The sequence below is a fragment of the Xyrauchen texanus genome, chromosome 50 (genome assembly GCF_025860055.1).
Source record: "Xyrauchen texanus isolate HMW12.3.18 chromosome 50, RBS_HiC_50CHRs, whole genome shotgun sequence".
Taxonomy (NCBI): Eukaryota; Metazoa; Chordata; class Actinopteri; order Cypriniformes; family Catostomidae; genus Xyrauchen; species Xyrauchen texanus.
Window position 1 is genome coordinate 7,457,377 of NC_068325.1, and position 17,394 is coordinate 7,474,770.

A 17,394-nucleotide genomic window follows, 5' to 3' on the forward strand; every position below is an offset into this window, starting at 1 on the left:
GAATAACGGTCAGTGAACATTTTTACTACATAATACATTAAATTTAGTCGAAGATTCGATTTGTCAACAAATCGAATCTTATTTCTTCAGAAGACATGTCAAATAAAAGTATCATTCAGAAGTCTAATTCATTATTGTGTGACATTTTTGAAGCTTGAAGTCACTATAAACTGCCATAGCATGACCTCACTGAGAACAACATTTTTCTTTTTTTTCACAACTTCTCCATTTGTGTTAAGAAAACAAAAGAAAGTAATATGGGGTTATAACAAAACCAGAGTGAGTAAACAATGACTGAATGTTCATTTTTGGGTGAACTATCTCTTTAAGAAGCTCTTTTTATACTGGGAAGTCTGTTTCTCTAAAACTTTTCTTCTGTTTTCAGTAATAATTTACTTAGAAATGACTGGTTGAAACTGTTTGTGACTGTTTGAGAATGTCTTTCCTTCTCTGGTCATTGTGAATAACTACGTATCAGTGTGTCAGTGTCTTTCCAGGAAAACAATATCGGTGTAATGACAATAGATTGATAATGTCTTTGGCCTCTTTCAATAACATTTTATTTTTGAACAAATTTAAATGTGTGAAGTTCTGCATTTCATGCTGTCTGATGAGTTTTAAAATGTTGTGTGTGTGTGTTCTGGTTTTTACATATATTATGGGGACATAAATGCCATCACAATGTCGTAAATCCTGACATTTGTTAAACTCTGAGGACACCCCGACTGTCCCTGTAGGACAGTCGGGGTGTCCATGTGGAACAGGTGAAGACATTCAACATCCAGAGGGAATGATAATTATGTCCAGAGGGAATGATAATTATGTCCAGAGGGAATGATATGGCAGGTCGGGACAGCACATGGCAAATCAAAACACTGACTAAGACACGTGCAAACACACACAGAATTGCTTTTATCATGTAAAGATATAATTGTAGCTATTTCAAATTTAAATGGAAAAATCATACAAAGTCTCGAGTCCTCAGTGATAACTTTAAAATATCTTTCACCTTGTTCAAAAGTTGACTAAGATAACCTGTCTGTTACTCTAATATACAGTAAACAGATGGATATGACATGAACATTGGACTTACCCTTCTTTATTACTAATAAATGAATAAAATGTTTCACATCAGAAAGAAATTTAACTTAAACTCAACCAGAAAGTGTTCCATTTGTTTGGTCACTCGGCAAACAATGAGTTTTACCTTTATCTAGACTGAAGTTTTAACCTTAAACCAAGTGCAGAGTTTTTCTCATGTCTTTATACATTTATGTATCTCATTTCTCACCATTTTCCTAACCACAAATAGAAAGTGGCATTGCAGTTTGTCTGCACTGCATTGATACTCTTTGTTTGTGGTCTTTTGCTCTTTTGTTTAGATCTAAATGTGGGGTTGGCAACCTCAGGCATGTGTGCCACCATTAGCACGTGGATGAGTAATCATTGGCAAACGAGCAATAATGAGAGTGAGGAAAACTATAAAAGCTGAGAAACTGTCTGTCTTTTGTCTAGTCTGATTATGTCAACAGTTTATTCCCAAATGGTCAACATTAGAAGTCCCAATACACTTTAATGCACATAGAAAAAGCTTTATAAAGTACAAAATATTTCATAACATCATTTACTGAACATTTCCATGAAACTGAAAGGATTCTAAGCAAAATAATTTCTGTGATAAAAATGTTCAAACAATTATACTGTATAACCAGTGGTCGATTTGTACGCTAAAACAACAACATTAAAAAACGTGTAGGTTACGGATGTAACCTCCGTTCATTGATGGAGGGAACAAAAAGTTGGAGGTCTCTCTTGAGCGCCTTTTGCATCTCTGATCTATGAGAAAAGGCCAATGAGAAATTGGCAGACAGAATTTGCATGTCCCGCCCCCGGACGTACGGTATAAAGGAGGGGAAATGCATCTTTTTCATTCAGGATTTTTCTGTGGAGCCGAAAATGGTTCGAACGCAACAGAGGCTCGGTTCAGTGACGTCACCGGGAGGACACAACGTCTTGTTCCCTCGGAAGTTACATCCGTAACCTAGACATTCCCTATCTTTTGCTCACTTCGACGTTGTGTCAAAGAAGCGACACTAGGGGTCCAATTTAAATCACGCCATGCACTGAGCCGCATATGTGTACTGCTGACACAGGAGCAGGCAGGTAATTTACTTGCCAAAGCGACCAGCTGTGTCAGACTACATGTACCCTTCCGCCACGCCCCATAAAATCATCAGAGCCTTCTGGTTCTTTACCCCCGACAGGGGGGAAAAAGGCGACTTGCCAAGCATGGGAGCAGGCCGCTCCAGCCACGCCTTTTCTCTCTCTATGTTCTCGCATAGAGTTAAAGCGGCTGGGGCCATCTTAATGCTATCATATGCATCATGGAAGGCGACATACAAGGTAAAGAGTGGTGAAATACATCACATGGGCTTTTAGGTCACATGTGGAGAATGGCGCTGTGGTAGATCCTATATCATTAGGAGTTGCTAAAAACATGGCAACCGGAGGTCCGTGAGGACTGCCCAAGGGAGACGCGGCTCCATTCGCAAGGGGACTGTACCGCGGCAAATACACACAGGGGGATAAGTCCACATAGGGGCCCGTCCTGTGGAGCACCTATTCCAGTACATGGTAGATTGAGTACCCGCATTGGATTCAGTCGGCGAATTCCTCCACTGAATTCGTGGACCAGAGGGGTAGGGAGGAGTCATCCAGGGAGCCGAGTTAGTGGGATCTCCTGGGATAAGAGCGCACGATTTTACCTCAATGGAGGGAAAGGGCGCTAAGAGCAAGCAATCCACCCAGTCAGTTTGTCAGCACGTTACCAAGTTCTACCGGCTCGGACCTGAGAAAACACGGAACGAAACAGACTCAACCCTGAGATTGTAAAATCTTATAAAGGTATTGGGTGTTGCCCAACCCACTGCTCTGCATATGTCTGCTAGGGAGGTGCCTCTGGCCAGAGCCCACGAGGACACAATACATCTTGTTGAGTGTGCTTGGACCCACAATGGGGGGGGGGGCATGGCCTGGGTGTGATAGGTCAATGTGATGGCGTCAACTACCCAGTGGGAAAGCCTCTGTTTGGAGACAGCGTTCCCTTTCCGCTGTCCACCAAAGCAGACAAAGAGCTGCTCAGAACGTCTAAAGCTCTGCGTGCGGTCCAAGTAGGTAAGCAATGCACGTACCGGGCACAGCAACGAAGGGGCTGGGTTTGCGCTTGCAGGTTCACGACCTGGTCCCTGAAAGGGCTCGTAGGAACCTTGGGCACGTATCCAGGTCGGGGTCTCAGGATAACGTGAGAAAGCGCCAGACCGAACTCCAGGCAGGTGTCACTGACAGAGAACGCTTGCAGGTCTCCAACCCTCTTGATGGAGGCTAACACAATCAGGTGGGCCGTCTTCAAGGAGAGGGCCTTGAGCTCGACTGAATCAAGCGGCTCGAAGGGGGATCTCTGAAGGCCCGAGAGGACCACTGAGAGATCCCAAGAGGTGAACAGGCTAGGCTGGGGAGGATTCAGTCTCCGGGCGCCTTTCAGGAACCTGATAATCAAGTTGTGTTTACCAAGGGACTTGCCATCTACTGCATCATTGTGGGATGCGATAGCAGCTACATACACCTTCAAGGTGGAGGGGGACAGCCTCCCCTTGAAGTTGGCCAGTAGGGGGCCACCAGGATGACCTGTTCCTCATCCTCCCTGATCTTGCAGAGCACAGATGCAAGAAGGCTCACTGGGGGAAATGCGTACTTGCGCAGTCCCCGGGCCAGCTGTGTGCCAGCATGTCTGTCCCGAGAGGGGCTCCTGTCAGGGAGTACTAGAGCGGGCAGTGGGAGTTGTCTTGGGAGGCTAAGAGATCTATCTGTGCCTTGCCAAATCAGTCCCATATGAGCTGGACCACCTGAGGGTGGAGCCTCCACTCTCCGCTGGGCGAAACCTGTCGCGACAGCGCATCCGTCGTCGTGTTGCTGGCTCCAAAGGAGGAGATGGTGGGTGATTTATGTACTCTGCCGTCACGGTGCTGTCTGAACGGATCAAGATGTGCTTACCTGGGATTAGTGGGAGAAACTTCCGTAGGGCAAGAATTACAAACATCAACTCTAGGCAATTGATGTGCCAACGCTGCTGGGGTCCTTTCCAGGGGCCAGCCGCAGCGTGCCTGTTGCACACAGCCCCAACCCTTTTGAGAAGTGTCTGTGGTTACCACGACATGTCTGGACACCTGCTGCAGGGGGACTCCAGTCCGCAGAAAGCAGAGGTCTGTCCAAGGGTTGAAAGTCTGACAGCAGGAAGGGATGATTGTCACACGGTGTGTGCCGTGGCGCCATGCCCATCTCGGGACTCAAGTCTGTAGCCAGTGCTTTAGTGGTATCATATGCATCAAACGGAGCGGCGTGACCACAACTGAGGATGCCATATGCCCCAGGAGCCTCTGGAATTGTTTTTGAGGAACCGCTGTGCCGGGCTCGAAGTGAACGAGGCACCTGAGCACTGACCGAGCGTGCTCGTTGGTAAGCCGCGCTGTCATTGAGACTGAGTCTAACTCCATGCTGAGAAAAGAGATGCTCTGAACCGGGTCGAGCTTGCTCTTTTCCCAGTTGACCTGAAGCCCTAGACGGCTGAGGTGCCTGAGCACCTGGTCCCTGTGGGCGCATAGTAACTCACGAGAGTGGGCCAGGAGGAGCCAGATCAAGGAAGTTAAGTATGCGGATGCCCACTTCCCTTAGGGGGCAAGAGCGGCCTCTGCGATCTTCGTGAAAATGCAAGGGGACAGGGACCTTGTACTGATACGCCTGGCCGTCGAACCATAAAAGGGGTCGGTGTCGTGGTAGAATGGAGACGTGATAGTACGCGTCATTCGGGTCTACCGCAGCGAACCAATCTAGCTGTCGAACGCAGGTGAGAATCTGTTTCTGCGTGAGCATTTTGAACGGGAGTCTGTGCAAAGCCCGGTTGAGAACTCGCAGGTCCAAGATTATTCGCAATCCGCCACTTTTCTTGGGTACAATGAAGTAAGGGCTGTAGAAACCCTTCTTCATCTCGGCTGGAGGGACGGGCTCTATCGCATCTTTGAGGAGCAGGGTGGAGATCTCTGCTCATAAGGCACTGGCTTGTTGGCCACGCACAAGAGTGGAGCGAATACCGCTGAAACGAGGCAGGAGCCGGGCGAACTGAATCACGTAGCCGAGTCGGATGGTCCTGGCCAACCAGCGCGACGGATTGGGAAGTGAGAACTACGCATCCAAACTCCGTGCGAGGGGGACTAATGGGACAATCATTTTTGACGTACCTGGTGGGGCTTCACGTGCGAGGGGGAGCAGGTAATAATGCGTTGGGAGGCAAAAGAGCGTCCGGAGGCTTGGGTGCTGAGAAAAGACTCAAAGCACTTACCTTGCTCCGCGTACCCGGCAGGGGGCGGGTTAGAGACTGAGGAAGAGGTCCTAAGGAGGCGTCTTCGGAACTCGTCAGCGCTGGCCTGCCGGGGCTGAGCAGTCACGGGGCCGGAGGCGAAGGAGCTGCGTCTGGGGGACCGGGACTGTAGAGTTCTAGGGCCGGGGTGCCGCTCCGCCATCCAGGGTAGTGAGAGCGGACGAGCGAGGGGGTCGGTTAGGGGTAATGTGCCCTCCACGACCATGTCAGCTCGTCATGCACTTCCAGGAAGAATGGAAATGTCACTTCATTCGACACAACGTTGAGTGAGTGACAGAAGGGGAACACTGATTTAACATGAGAACAAAACAATCTGTCAAACACAAGAGGAACGAGAGCACAATATATCCAGACTGAGCACATGAGGAACAGGTGAAGACATTCAACATAATGAGGACTAGAATAGAGAGTGAGTCCAGAGGGAATGATATGATACTTAGATTCAACAGATGGATATGACATGAATATTGGACTTACTAATGTTAACTACTTTATTACTAAGAAATTAATAAAATGTTTCACATAAGAAAGAAATTTAACTTAAACTCAACCAGAAAGTGTTCCACTGGTTTGGTCACTCGTCAAACAATGAGATTTACCTTTATCTAGACTGAAGTTTTAACCTTAAACCAAGTGCAGAGTTTTTCTCATGCCTTTCTACATTAATGTATCTCAGTTCTCAACATTTTTCTAACCACAAATAGAAAGTGGCATTGCAGTTTGTCTGCACTGCATTGATACTCTTTGTTTGTGGTCTTTTGCTCTTTTGTTTAGATCTAAATGTGGGGTTGGCAACCTCAGGCATGTGTGCCACCATTAGCACGTGGATGAGTAATCATTGGCAAACGAGCAATAATGAGAGCGAGGAAAACTATAAAAGCTTACAAACAGTCTGTCTTTTGTTTAGTCTGATTATGTCAACAGTTAATCCCAAATGGTCAAAATCAGAAGTCCCAATACACTTTAATGCACATAGAAAAAACTTCACAAAGTACAAAATATTTCATAACATCATTAACTGAACATTTCCATGAAACTGAAAGGCTTCTAAGCAAAATAATTTTTGTAATAAAAATGTTCAAACATTTATACTGTATAACCAGTGGTCGATTTGTACGCTAAAATATATAACAACAATAAAAAAAACAAAAAGAATCAAAGAATCAAAAGCACCCGAAAATAAAAGTGTTGGTAGTGAAAGAGATAGAAAATAAAAACAATAAATAGGTCTTAATATGGAAATATGTAAGCAAGCCTAGTTAAAATCATTAATTTACTACATTGTTGTCACATGACCTCACTATTTTATTTTATTTCTGCATATGGCATCCAGTTATCATCTCGAAAATAAATATGGTTTATTTGCATTTCTGATCTAATTTTGTGTCAAAATGTATTACGCTTTGTCAGTTCAATCAAATAATGAGTTAAGAAAAATATTAAAATGTTGTAGTTGAGCACAAACTGTCTTCTGTTTTTCTTCCACCTTCCAAAAACAAACATTTATGTCCACATCTAAATTAAAGAACAAGCTTTTCAAATTCACTTCGATTAGTTAAAAGTGCAGATGTTGCAGTTCAGATAAGATAATACTAAGTGTTGCCTTTATAAAGATTCTTGTATTCTGAATATGTGTTATGTACTTTATACTGTGTAATACATTTTATATGACATATTCAGAATACTTTACTGAAAACATTTTAAAAAGAGTATTTAGTTGGAAATAGCGTGAACAGTGTGGTCAAAGCAAACTTGACTTAGACTTCCTCTAGTTGATGTGGGTAAACTTTTCCTCTGCTTGCAAGAACAGCAGTAGAGTTCATTAGTCAAGTGTTTTAATCAAGGCAACAGCATGAAGATCATACAGCTGCAACTATGTGAGTTTATTACATTGTTTCATTAATATGAAATGTTTTTGATGGCACTGGTTCACAGATGATTAGCAAATCTTAATTATGTGTTTGATTGTTTTTTAATCTCACAGATCTATTTATATGCTGTCAAGCTGAAACAGATCAACTGACAGATTTGGGACAGAATGTGACTATAAACTGTGATCTTGATGAAGGAGGGATTTATTGGTTATTACTGAAACTTCCAGATCCTCCAGTGGTGATATTACGCACTTTGTCAAATACATTTTCATGCTTCAATAAAACATTCAGACACAAATATTCAGTGCAATCTCACCGTCATCTGTTTATAAATAATGTCACCATTGATGATTTGGGAGTTTATTACTGTATGAAGAAAGATTCAGTACCTCCAGAATTCAGCAATGGCACCAGACTCAAATTCATTGGTAAATGCTCCTGCAGTCATCAATGTGTGTTTGTATTCAGTTTTCAGACACAATAATTGTATTAATATGCTTTAATGGAGTAGACTGACTATCATAATACTGTAACAAATTGCACACTTTCTCTTTGCAGAATCAACAACAGAGATCACATTAGTGTCGTGTACTCAACAGAATCAGACAGAAGTGAAAGACATTCATCACAATCAGACATGGCAAACTCTAACCATCATATTTGCTCTGTTAACTGGTGTTCTGCTCATTGTGCTCACAGGTGAGTGCTTTTTATTATTATTGTTATTATTATTATTATTATTATTAATATTGAGGCTCTTTAACTGTAGAAATATTATTTTTTATATTGGTACAGAATTGGAAGTTCAGTAAATTTGTCATAATTTGGCAGTTTGTCTTTCCGCTAATTAATATGATTATTTTGGAAATGAAAATCCATAATCTTTAGTCGTGTTAAAACATTTTTCACTGTTTATTTAATTCTTAGTTTTTGTTGGTGGAAAGAAAAGATCTGGAGAACAATCACATCTTCATAATACCAATCTACAACAGACACAAGTCATAGATTACAGGCAATTACAGGTGAATTATTTCATTCTTTGTATTATGTGATATTTGGTCATTTGATATTGAAATGTCAGATATTTATTGGAGAGTCTTATGCTATTATTCAAGCATTTGTTATTATGAAACATCTGCGCTGAATATGCTAATAACGCTTTTCCCCATTGCTCTTTCAGTTTACTGAGGTGAACTTTTCTCAGATGCATAAAAAATATTGATCCAGTCGAGTCAGCAGCACATATACTGTTCTACATCTGCCCAAATAATGTACACACGAGTATGACCGACCTGATGACCTCTCTGTTTATCATTTCTTTCACAATGTCATACTGGCAATCTTTTCTCTTTGTTGTTGTTGTTGTTGTTGTTTTTTAAAACAATCTTTTAATCTTAGTGAGTCACGTTTTTGATCATTTATTAATTTAAAAGTTCAGTTAATCAAAATGTATCAAAAACATCATCTAAGTATCTAAATGTCTTTTGTCTCATCATCTTTGTACTGTATAACAGTTGTATGATGACAATGCTCTTATTGTCCATGTTTTCTGTAGATGTACTCTAAAGACGCTTTACATTCAGTATTCTTCATATAGTATATTTATGTATTTTAAACGATTAGTTCACCAAAAAAAAGAAAATTCAGTCATTGTTTACTCACGTTTGTGTTGTTATAACCTCGTATGCAAAGAACTCATGAGCGCGTACAGGAGAATAACGGTTTCTCAACAAATCGAATCTCATTTCTTCAGAACAAGACATGTCACATAAAAGTATCATTCAGAAGTCGAATGAATTATTGTGTGTTCTTTTGAAGCTTGAAGAGATGATCACTAACTGCCATAGTATAACCTCTCCATTTGTGTTAAGAAAACAAAAGAAAGTAATATGGGGTTATAACAAAACCAGAGTGAGTAAACAATGACTGAATGTTCATTTTTGGGTGAACTATCTCTTTAAGAAGCTCTTTTTATACTGGGAAGTCTGTTTCTCTAAAACTTTTCTTCTGTTTTCAGTAATAATTTACTTAGAAATGACTGGTTGAAACTGTTTGTGACTGTTTGAGAATGTCTTTCCTTCTCTGGTCATTGTGAATATCTACATATCAGTGTGTCAGAGTCTTTCCAGGAAAACAATATCGGTGTAATGACAATAGATTGATAATGTCTTTGGCCTCTTTCAATAACGTGTTATTTTTTAACAAATTTAAAAGTGTGAAGTTCTGCATTTCATGCTGTCTGATGAGTTTTAAAATGTTGTGTGTGTGTGTTCTGGAATTTACATACATTATGGGGACATAAATGCCATCACAATGTCGTAAATCCTGACATTTGTTAAACTCTGAGGACACCCCGACTGTCCCTGTAAATCAAATCACTTAAAAAAATTAATTTAAATAAAAATGTAAAAACACATCTTGTGGGTTCAGATTACCATGTTGAAGAGTCCCACAATGCTGGTCAACAGTTTTTGTGTTTGTGTATTTGGTGCTGGTTCCCTCTTATTTCTAGAGCAAGTCAAAATTTAAATTAAAAAAATTATATATGAAAATGAACTGTGAGAAAGGTACTCAATGCACATGAAACTTCCTCTCATTGATGTGACTAAATTTGAACTGATACTCATGAAACGCTTGAAATCTTTGCAGTAGTTTAATTTCAGAGGTCATGAGAAGGGAAGCAAGTGACCTATTAAGTATATTGTAATTAAATACAAATATTTGAAGAGTATTTTATAGCAGGATCACACAGATTACGCTCTGCAATAACATAAAACGGCATGTTGTTTCCTTACATAGTTTATACACTGTCATGAAATGAATCAGAAATGAGGGAAAATTGTAGCTAATTCAAATTTAAATGGAAAAATCATACAAAGTCTCGAGTCCTCAGTGATAACTTTAAAATATCCTTCACCTTGTTCAAAAGTTGAATAAGATAACCTGTCTGTTACTCTAATATACAGTAAACAGATGGATATGACATGAACATTGGACTTACCCTTCTTTATTACTAATAAATTAATAAAACGTTTCACATCAGAAAGAAATTTAACTTAAACTCAACCAGAAAGTGTTCCACTGGTTTGGTCACTCGTCAAACAATGAGTTTTACCTTTGTCTAGACTGAAGTTTTAACCTTAAACCAAGTGCAGAGTTTTTCTCATGCCTTTCTACATTAATGTATCTCAGTTTTCAACATTTTCCTAACCACAAATAGAAAGTGGCATTGCAGTTTGTCTGCACTGCATTGATACTCTTTGTTTGTGGTCTTTTGCTCTTTTGTTTAGATCTAAATGTGGGGTTGACAACCTCAGGCATGTGTGCCACCATTAGCACGTGGACGAGTAATCATTGGCAAACCAGCAATAATGAGAGTGAGGAAAACTATAAAAGCAGACAAACAGTCTGATTTTTATCTAGTCTGATTCAGACGCGGCGTCAGCCGATTTTGCCGGGGCTTCAGCCCCGAATGTATTTTGAAAAGTTGACTGACAAATATGAAACCGGACAATAGCCTATGTAAACCCCCGAAATCACAACTTATTTATTTGTGCTTTGGCTTTGCACATACTGCATACAGCCTGTAAATATAGACATAGGCATAATCTAGCCTATAGAATAAGTTCCTTTGCTGTCGGTAGCCTATGGGCGACTCCGTTTCTTCCTCTCTGTTGAATATGCAGCAGGTAGGGGAGGAGCTTGCACAGTCATTGACATCAACTAACGTTACTTAGTGGCGAGTTAACAGAAGTTAGCAGGAAAGACAGCAAAAATGAAGCAAATGAGGCTTTGGGAATTTTTCCGAATGAAGTCAGTGGGTAAGAATTCACATTTTATTTGGTCCTTAAAGTCTGAAGATCATCATCTGGCTGACTTTCACCCACAGTAGGCAAGTTATTACCATAGGCTACGTTAGCACTTGGACCAGAATGCTTATCATCGCATTTGAAGATAAACAACGGCTACACATTTCGAGATAAGTGTGCCCATTTCTAGAAAACTGTAGGCTACATAACCTTGCTATTGTTCATGCAGTAGGTAGCCAGTTATGTGCTGTATCTGTTCTTTTGCATCACAGATGATTCAGGGAGGAGAGAGGATGTTGAGGATAGTACTAGAGTGGAAGATTTAGGAACTGTAGAAACAGGCCCAGTCAGAGCAAAACTCAAAGAATACCCTCTCACCAGCTTTGGACTACAGAGAAGTGGTTGCTAGTGTGAAAATAAAATGGTCTGGGCTAAGCCCCGGATGTCCTTCAATGCTGGAAATGCCTCTGGTCTGATTATGTCAACAGTTGTGGTCAACCAAATGGTCAACATCAGAAGTCCCAATACACTTTACTGCACATAGAAAAAACTTTACAAAGTACAAAATATTTCATAACATCATTAACTGAACATTTCCATGAAACTGAAAGTTTTCGAAGCAAAATCATTTCTGTGATAAAAATGTTCAAACAATGATACTGTATAAGCAGTGGTCGATTTGTACGCAAAGATCGCCGGTGGCCTTGCAGTCTGTATTGTTTTCATGTAATGTATGTTTTTACTACATTCCTTATTAAATCATGACAACATATACATCATTAGCAAGGTGGACTCCAGCTTCGATAATTCACCAAAGTTTTACTCTGTAAATATTACAGGGAATTCTGCATGCCATGACGTATTATCCTTGTAACTTATGTGTAAAGCATAAAAATATCATATTGACTGATGGAAAATGTATGGAATAAATGAATGATTACAGCAATACTTGGGTTGTTATATATTTTCCAAACAGTCTGTTGTGTATTTAATATGTTTACTATAGAGAAAAGACGAAGATGTCACTTCAGCTGTCATTTTCCATGCTACATGTAAAGAACCTGCTTTCTGCCTCATTCTATGAATTGAACCACATGACATCAGTAAAAGTAACTTTTGTAACCACTCGATGATGATTGAAAGTTTATATACTGTGTGCAGTAGATTATGTGTAATTTGTAATGTTTACATTCTGCATCAATGGCAAGGCGCTAAATTATTGGTGCTAAAACTTATTTGTGGCCATAATATGCACCTTTTACCCTCTATGTTTTATGTTGAATTTTGTGGGGGGAAAAATCCACATCAAGTTCATAAAATGTTTTTCTCTCAAACGCTCGCTCACAGTCACACACGCATCTTTCCAATCCAATAACTGAACAAGTAATGGAAGTTTGGGCTGTTTCTATGAAGGATGCTCAAACAGTGGTCTAAGAAAGTGTAGTTGTATATGTTGTAACTGTTCTCTTGGTCATTTTTGAAAAGTCCAACATACCTGATTGCCAGTGTTTTAAGAACACCAGCACCTTTTTGCAGCGGAGAGAGAGCTCATGTGCCCATGGTTGGCAGATTGCTAAAAACACTGGAAGAATATTTCCAAACTGAGAATGTTTAGAACTGATTGGGGAATTTCCTCTCCTGATATCTGGAAACCCCAAATATGATGAAATGTAATTCTGATCAAGCTAATCACCATTCTTTGAAGTATGTTTATCAAACATAGAGAATTAAAATATTTTAATATTTTAAAGTAATACATGACACAATTGATCTAAAGGGGATGGTAAAGGTGGTGGTGGTGGTTTTACAAAGAGGATGGTTGTTATAACAAGTGGGATGGCATCCCCTAATACCCCCCTACTCAGGCCTTGTGTATAACCTCCTTCAGTGGCAGCTGGTCCATAGGGGACCACCTTTCATGTCAGCAAACCTGAAAAAACTAAATTAAACATAGGCTTATCAAACAAAGTTTTTAATCAAACATGACCATATAGATATATTTCTTGTATGTTCCAAGAAAAAATATATCCATTTCCAAAAACATCCCATTCCAGATTTGTGTGACATTCAAAAGGACATTGATGAGGGATAAGTGGACATAATCATTAAGGATTTACAGCCATTTTCAGTGGTGGAGGATGAGTGTTTCAGAGCATTTGTCAAGAATCTTGACCCAACATAGTGCTTCCTACAAGGCTGTGACTATGTAAATAACATCTGCCACACTGTAAAGTTGGTATGGCTTTTTATCATGGGGACGACCCGGGCTAAATTCCCCCATTTGTCCCACTTTTCCCCATACTGTTTCCTGTCTCCACAACTTTATGATACTTCTTATAATATAAATATATAAAATAAAAAATAAAATGTATATAAAAGTTTTTTCCCCACGGTGATTTGGTCATGGTGAAGATCATAGAAATAAAGGTTTTGTAATAGCGAGTAACTGATTCAGGGCTCAAAGCCAGGGCTCTAACATGAAATGATAGTAGTCTTATCCCCTGAGCTACTGGAAACACTGGTTTCTGGACCCAAATGTAGACACAACGCTGGAGACAGTGTAATGTTCAATGTCTTTACTGAGTACAAATTTTAATTTCAAGATGAGATACAAGGCACAAATCAGTCTTAGGGGAAAAGGCAATTCCAATACTTAAACAAAAGTATATAATCCACTTGGAGAGGCAACAAAATAAGGGAAAAATTCCAAAAGTAAAACAAAATATATATATTTTTTTAAAAAAAAAGCATAAGAACATACAGGCATATAGCACAGGGAAAGAACTGAGGCTGGCTTAATTCAAGAGAAGACTGAGCAAATAACAACTGAAAAGACTGGGTTTAAATACAGATGACAAAACTAGGCACAGGTGAACTAGGTCATTAATCAAACAGAGTGGCGAGAGCTCAAAAGGTTCATTGCTCCCCCTAGTGGCCAAAGCATAATAGCTAAACGCAGTCTCACCTTATTTTGAGCAAACAGAGAGCAAAAGTGAACAGGACTAGGGGAACATTTAAGATAAACCAGGTCAAGGCCTGGAGACAGCCTGTTGCATCGAAGAAGGTCTGACTTGTGGAAGTAGGTTATGAAAAGGATGGCTGGTTACGCTGTATAGAAGGTTGGGCTGCAGAAAAAACAGTAAAATTACTTGTGGGTACTGACTTGATTTGGCTGCCATGCACAGCTGGCTGGATGGCTGTTATACACTAAAAGGGGTGCAGGTGACTGACTGGTCATATAATAGGCCTGAAAAATAGCCAAAACAGGCAACTGACTACCAGCCTGGTTGACTTGATCTGCAGAGTGTGAGATGCTACTTGACGCATGACTCGAGACTGGAAGGTATTGGTTATGAGTCAGATAACCCTCCTGGCCTGCAGGAAAACCAAATGTGATTGGTGGGGAATGGACAGACCTGGCATAGTCCTGAATCCTGGGAATGACACTTGATGCATGGGTTGAATATGCATCATCAATGGTTGTGCTTCAAAACTAGGCATGAGTATCATACCTGATGGCTGGTGCTTCATTTCAGACTACATGTTTGGAACAGGCTGGGAGATGGGTTGGTTAACTGATATAAGTAGCTCTTCATTGAATAGAAGTGAGGATTAGCTGTCTGGCTAATAAAGAGACTCTGGGTCATATGCTGCTTCAAAATGGAAGGACATTATCTGTGAATTAGTTTACCCCACATGAAGGTGCTTGATTATCTGAGAAACTTAACTTAGAACTCAATAGGCTGTTCAGCTGAGATCGAGGGGTTGGCACCACAAACGGAGGAAGGGGTTGTAGGGAAGACTGTCTACTCTGACCTGGCAACTTCTGGTTAATTGGCAGCTAACTTAGCGTGGCACTCATGGACATAATGATGTAGCGCCTGGGCTGACAACACTTTAGACTCATTCATAGGAACTTATATTAGGCAAGGGAGGCACAGACAGGGCCGAAGCTGGCCAAATTGATGCCCCATACAGAGCTCTATACGGCCCTATACACCCTATACGGACATTCGTGTGATGCATGGTGCGAGACGATCGTCTGTGTTCCGCGGCTGCTTTCGGGTCCTTGAATAACGTGCCAGTTATTGTAAGGGCTGCTGGTGGAGTTTCTGGGAGTTGGAGTTGATGCCGTTCGCAGACTGCGTAATATGCGTATAGGGAACGGCAGTACTGGTCGCAAATAACTGTCAACTGCTCAATGTTGAGATCTGAAACTTTCCTGAACAGCACATCTGGTTAACCCTATTACTGAGCTGCTTCAAACTTTGATCCAATTCTAAAAAAAACTCCTTTAGCTGCCTCAGCTCTTCCATCGTTCTATTATGAGTTGAAATAATGTACTATTTAAAATACATTAACTCTTCAATGACAAGCTAATGTATGTTATGTTTTATAAATGTAACTCATAACTCTATTATGTTTTATAACTGTTTAATATCGTTAATAGCCAATCGAGATTGTTTACCTGACAATGGGTAATCATGACTGATCATGGGTAAAATATAGGCAAACAATGATCTGTAAAAGATGGTGAACAAACGTTCAATAAAGCAGAATCATAGCATCTTTAGAGAAACCAGGAGTTAGTTGTCACATGTTTTACTCCAGTGAAAATTACATTTTTCTATTGCCACATACCTTAATGTCTTATCTATATAAAAAAAACAAACATTGAAATGGTTATAGCTCAAAATATACAGTTCCCAATCTGTCACTCACTCGACATTGTGTTGATGAAGTTGCACTAGGGGTCATCCTTGGGAGCCCGAGACACCTCTGATCAGAGGCGTTTCCAGCATTGAAGGACATCCGGGGCTTAGCCCAGACCATTTTATTTTCACACTAGCAACCACTTCTCTGTAGTCCAAAGCTGGTGAGAGGGTATTCTTTGAGTTTTGCTCTGACTGGGCCTGTTTCTACAGTTCCTAAATCTTCCACTCTAGTACTATCCTCAACATCCTCTCTCCTCCCTGAATCATCTGTGATGCAAAAGAACAGATACAGCACATAACTTATTGCAAATCAGCTTTAAACAACTAATAAGCGTCTTTGAGTTCCTTGGAAAGCGCTATATAAGACTTATGTATTATTATTATTATTATAATTCATCAAGTGCTACATAATGTCAAATTGTAGACCAATACCATTGAAGAAAATGTATTGGGAAGAGCAGATCAGTGGTTGATTCTTGAATTTTCATGTACCATAAAGTCATCACAAAAGAGTTATATAGTGAGTAAAGTGAGGTAAAAAAATATTGAATATAAATAATTTATATTTTTTGACATAGTCAAAATGATGTATAAGATCCTAAGTTAAAGCAATACATGAATAACTTTAGTCTAAGTTAATTGACACACCATGGCATTGAACTGTATATAATTCTCATCATCTCTATGAGAATAATTCATCTGTCAAAATCCTTTCATTAGGATCATTGGGATAAACAATGTTTCACTTTTAACTTTCTCTAAAGTAAAGTGACTTATTAATTGTTACAGTTTCCATGCCTGATTCTGGCACAGCTGCTGCTGCTCCTCAGTCTGTAGCTCATCTTTGCTACACTCTACAAAACCATTTAATCAAATCAAAGTGTATATTTACTACAAACTAATATCACAAAACAAGTCACACAGACATTTTATGCTAATGCTTATTGTTATCCTTAGTGAAAACAACACCTGATAAACAAGAAAATTACGCTTCGAACGAGACTAGAACCGTGGTCTCCGGCATAAGAGGCGGATGCGCTAACAAGGAGGCGACAACGTGTACTGACAGTCGATAGTGGACCTCTTGAGGTTTAGCCTACTGTGGGTTAAAGCCAGCTAGATGATGATCTTCAGACTTTAAGGACAAAAACAAATGTGAATTCTTACCCACTGACTTCTTTCGGAAAAATCCCCAAAGCCTCATTTGCTTAATTTTTGCTGTCTTTCCTGCTAACTTCTGTTAACTCGCCACTAAGTAACGTTAGTTGATGTCAACGACTGTGCAAGCTCCTCCCCTACCTGCTGCATATTCAACAGAGAGGAAGAAACGGAGTCGCCCATAGGCTACCGACAGCAAAGGAACTTATTCTATAGGCTAGATTATGCCTATGTCTATATTTACAGGCTGTATGCAGTATGTGCAAAGCCAAAGCACAATGAAATAAGTTGTGATTTCGGGGGTTTACATAGGCTATTGTCCGGTTTCATATTTGTCAGTCAACTTTTCAAAATACATTCGGGGCTACACTCAAAACATGCGGGGCTGAAGCCCCGGCAAAATCGGC

General features: G+C 40.3%; 1 protein-coding gene across 1 annotated transcript in view; it reads left to right on the forward strand.

Annotated features, from left to right (window-relative positions):
- The first annotated feature begins 7,580 nt into the window (after positions 1-7,580).
- Positions 7,581-17,394, forward strand: part of LOC127641112 (uncharacterized) — a 30,026-nt gene continuing 20,212 nt past the window's right edge. The window contains exon 1 of the mRNA XM_052123887.1: positions 7,581-7,733. Within this exon, the coding sequence (XP_051979847.1) occupies positions 7,676-7,733 (58 nt within the window). The 5' untranslated portion in view covers positions 7,581-7,675. The remainder of the gene's footprint in view (positions 7,734-17,394) is intronic.